The sequence below is a fragment of the Pteropus alecto genome, unplaced genomic scaffold, assembly GCF_000325575.1.
Source record: "Pteropus alecto unplaced genomic scaffold, ASM32557v1 scaffold7, whole genome shotgun sequence".
Classification (NCBI taxonomy): domain Eukaryota; kingdom Metazoa; phylum Chordata; class Mammalia; order Chiroptera; family Pteropodidae; genus Pteropus; species Pteropus alecto.
The window spans coordinates 63391019-63393866 of NW_006494614.1; the positions used below are offsets into that span (position 1 = coordinate 63391019).

The window sequence follows — 2848 nt, forward strand, 5'->3', positions numbered from 1 at the left end:
AGCGGAGGAAGGATGGAAAAGCAGCAGGGGGGAGGAGAGGAGCTCAGAGGGCCATCTCCTCTGCCGCGGGTCAGGGCGCCGAGGTTCCCCAGGAGGACAAGGGCTGCCTCTTTCTGGGTGGCTCAGCTACCCCACCCCACCCCCACTCCTACATTAGTAGCAGGAGGCAGAAACCCTAACCACTCAGAGGGCTTCTCTACCCATGTTTGGTCCCTACCCTCAGAAGCAGGATGGTGGCCCCCAGGGGCTGCTCCCCAGCCCCAGAGCTTCAGAGCCTGGAGATAGAGGGGGGCCCCCACCTTGGAGCAGTGAGTGCCAGGAACACAGTCACTTCCGGAGCCTCCCCCAGGCAGCCTGGCCTCCTTCCAAGCAGGCCAAGGGCACAGATGGTGCTACACCTGCTCAGCAGCCCAGCAATCTGGAGAGGAGAGAAAGGCCCCGTGTCTGTTCCTGCAGCAGAGGAGACCCAGACCCAGGCTCCCCAGACTAGGGCAAGGGCTGGTCAGCAGCCCCGCTCCCCACTGCTCCGGCTCAGAAGAAAGCATGCGGGTCCACGGGATCATTCCTCCCTCCTTTCCTCACCCCCTCCCTTACCCTGTGTCGGGCCTGTGAGAGACACGCGTACATGCACACACGTACTCACCAGGCATGCAGGGGCTTCAGGAGAGCAGTAAGATCCTAACCAAATAACTGCCAGCCAAGGAGACCAGAGAGACCGGAGGAGGAAGGAAGGGTTTCTGGGTTGGGCGGGAGGGCCGGGTCTGTGCCTGGCCTTCCTCTGTGCTAGCCCTGGTGGTCAGCCGGGAACAACCCCGCTCCGGGGGAACTCTGCCACAGACAGCGAATTCAGCAAGTGTGATCCCAGATTCCAGATGCCTATGCCGGAAAGTGACGATGTCTAATGGGGCGGTGAGGAGATGCCATTAGACAAAGCCCTCAAGGTAGAGAGCAGCAAGCCTGGGGAAGTGTGGGGGCCAGCATTCCAGGCAGAGGAAACGGCCAGTGAGAGAGAGAGAGAGAGAGAGAGAGAGAGACAGAGAGAGAGAGAATGAGAGTGAATCCACTCTTATACCCCAGCCCAATCCCCACCGAACGCTGCCTTTTCTGACAGACTTGGTTCTACCGCCTGACGCTGGCTGCATCCCAGGACAGCGGCCTGACTCCCCGCCAGGGCCCGCCCGAGGCCCCGCCCGAGGCTTGCCAAGGATTGTCACTAACCGGCCCGACCTCGGCGCACACGTGCTGTCACTCATCCCAGGCCTCGCTCCGCCTCTCTCCCCAAACTGGGGCTGTCATTCAATACTGACCAGGTCCCCCGCCCCATCCAGCGCACAAGTTGTCACTCACTCGGTCCCGCCCGCGCACTTGTGCTGTCCCTCAGCCCCAGGCCCCGCCTCCCGCCCCGCCCCGCGCCCATGCTGTTATTTATTAAGCCGGCCCGCTCCACCCCCGCACACGTGCTGTCACTCACTCGGCACCCATCCCGCACACTTGTGCTGTCGTTCAGCGCCAGGCCCCGCCCCGGCCACGTGCAGTCACTCACTGCCCACTACCCGCGCACTTGTGCTGTCACTCAACCGGGTTCCGTCCGAGCAGGAGGTGCAGCTCCGCCCGGGGCCGGACACTCTTCCCGTAGCCCTGCCGCGGTCCATGGACGTCGTGCTCTTCCTCGCCCTCGGGCTGCTGGCCCAGGTAAGGCATGGGCGCTGTGCAGGGCGCTCCCTGCCCCGCTACACTGCCCAACGGCGTCTTAGAGTGAGGCACCTCGGCCTCCCTGAGACTACCGTCTCTGGCTGCCTTTGTGTGTGTGTGGGGGGGGGGAGGAGCCATGAACTGAGGGTCATGGGATGGATGGGCAGTGCTTTCCAGGGCACTCTGTGCTGGGGCACTCTGTGCTGGGGTGTCCCAGAGGCGAGTGTAACTACCGGGGCCTGGACTAGAGAGGCAGCCAGGGGACCACTTAGCAGGCCAGCCCCTCCCTCTGCGGTGTGCCCCTCAGCCCTGCGGGGATCTGGGGTAGTCAGCCTTGTGGCGGAGGGCAGGGAGAGTGGGAACAGCAAGAGCAGGAGGAGCTGGGAGGCCAGTTTCTCGTGTTCCCTGGCTGGGTTGGCAAGTGACATTCATTATTCCTGAGGGTAGTCCGGGCCCCCTTCTGTGTGCCCTGCTAGCAGGGGCAGGTGAGGGCTCTGCCCTCCAGGAACCCGCTCTCCCTTAGAAGTGCCCTGTGCCCAGCGGAGCCAGGTCCCAGCAGACAGCGCACCACCCTCCACACTCCCCACTGGTCCCTCAGCCTCCCCAAGGAGGGAGCAGGACGGTCCGGTAGGAAGCAGCACAAGCCCCACCCGCTCCTTCCCACTATGGGTACATCCTGGGAAGAGCCACATCTCCCCATGCCCTAGGTTGCTGGAGGCGCTAGGCTGTGCTCTGGAGTGGAGCATGTGGCCTCAAGTGTGCCCTCAGTGGCCTCCTGCCCTCTGGGGACTGGGCTGAACCAGGGTCAGAGGCCAGAGGCCAGAGACCAGGGCCCCTCAGTGGTTAGAGTTTCAGGCCCTTCAGGCAGCACTGGATGCACAGGGCCCTCCTGAGTCCCCCTAATTTTCATGGACCTCCGAGCTCTAGCTGGCCAGCTCAGGTTTCGGCCCTGGCGGCTGACCAGGTGCCCACCAGCAGGCCCCTCAAGCAGCTGCCTGTTCCAGGCACCTAGTCCCATGGCTCTATCCACCTTCTCCCCTGCCTTTGGGCCTTCCCACTGCCCCCCCTCGGAGACAGTGTCCTGCTGCCTGAGCCTCAGCTGCCATGTCCAGCTGGCTCAGCACAGCCTCAGTCACCCTCGGCCCAGCACAGCCTG

At 63.8% G+C, this 2848-nt stretch overlaps 1 protein-coding gene across 1 annotated transcript in view; it reads left to right on the forward strand.

Moving 5' to 3' along the window:
• Nucleotides 1-1470: 1470 nt before the first annotated feature.
• CDH15 (cadherin 15) overlaps nt 1471-2848 on the forward strand; it is a 28777-nt gene continuing 27399 nt past the window's right edge. The window contains exon 1 of the mRNA XM_015600302.2: nt 1471-1692. Within this exon, the coding sequence (XP_015455788.1) occupies nt 1651-1692 (42 nt within the window). The 5' untranslated portion in view covers nt 1471-1650. The remainder of the gene's footprint in view (nt 1693-2848) is intronic.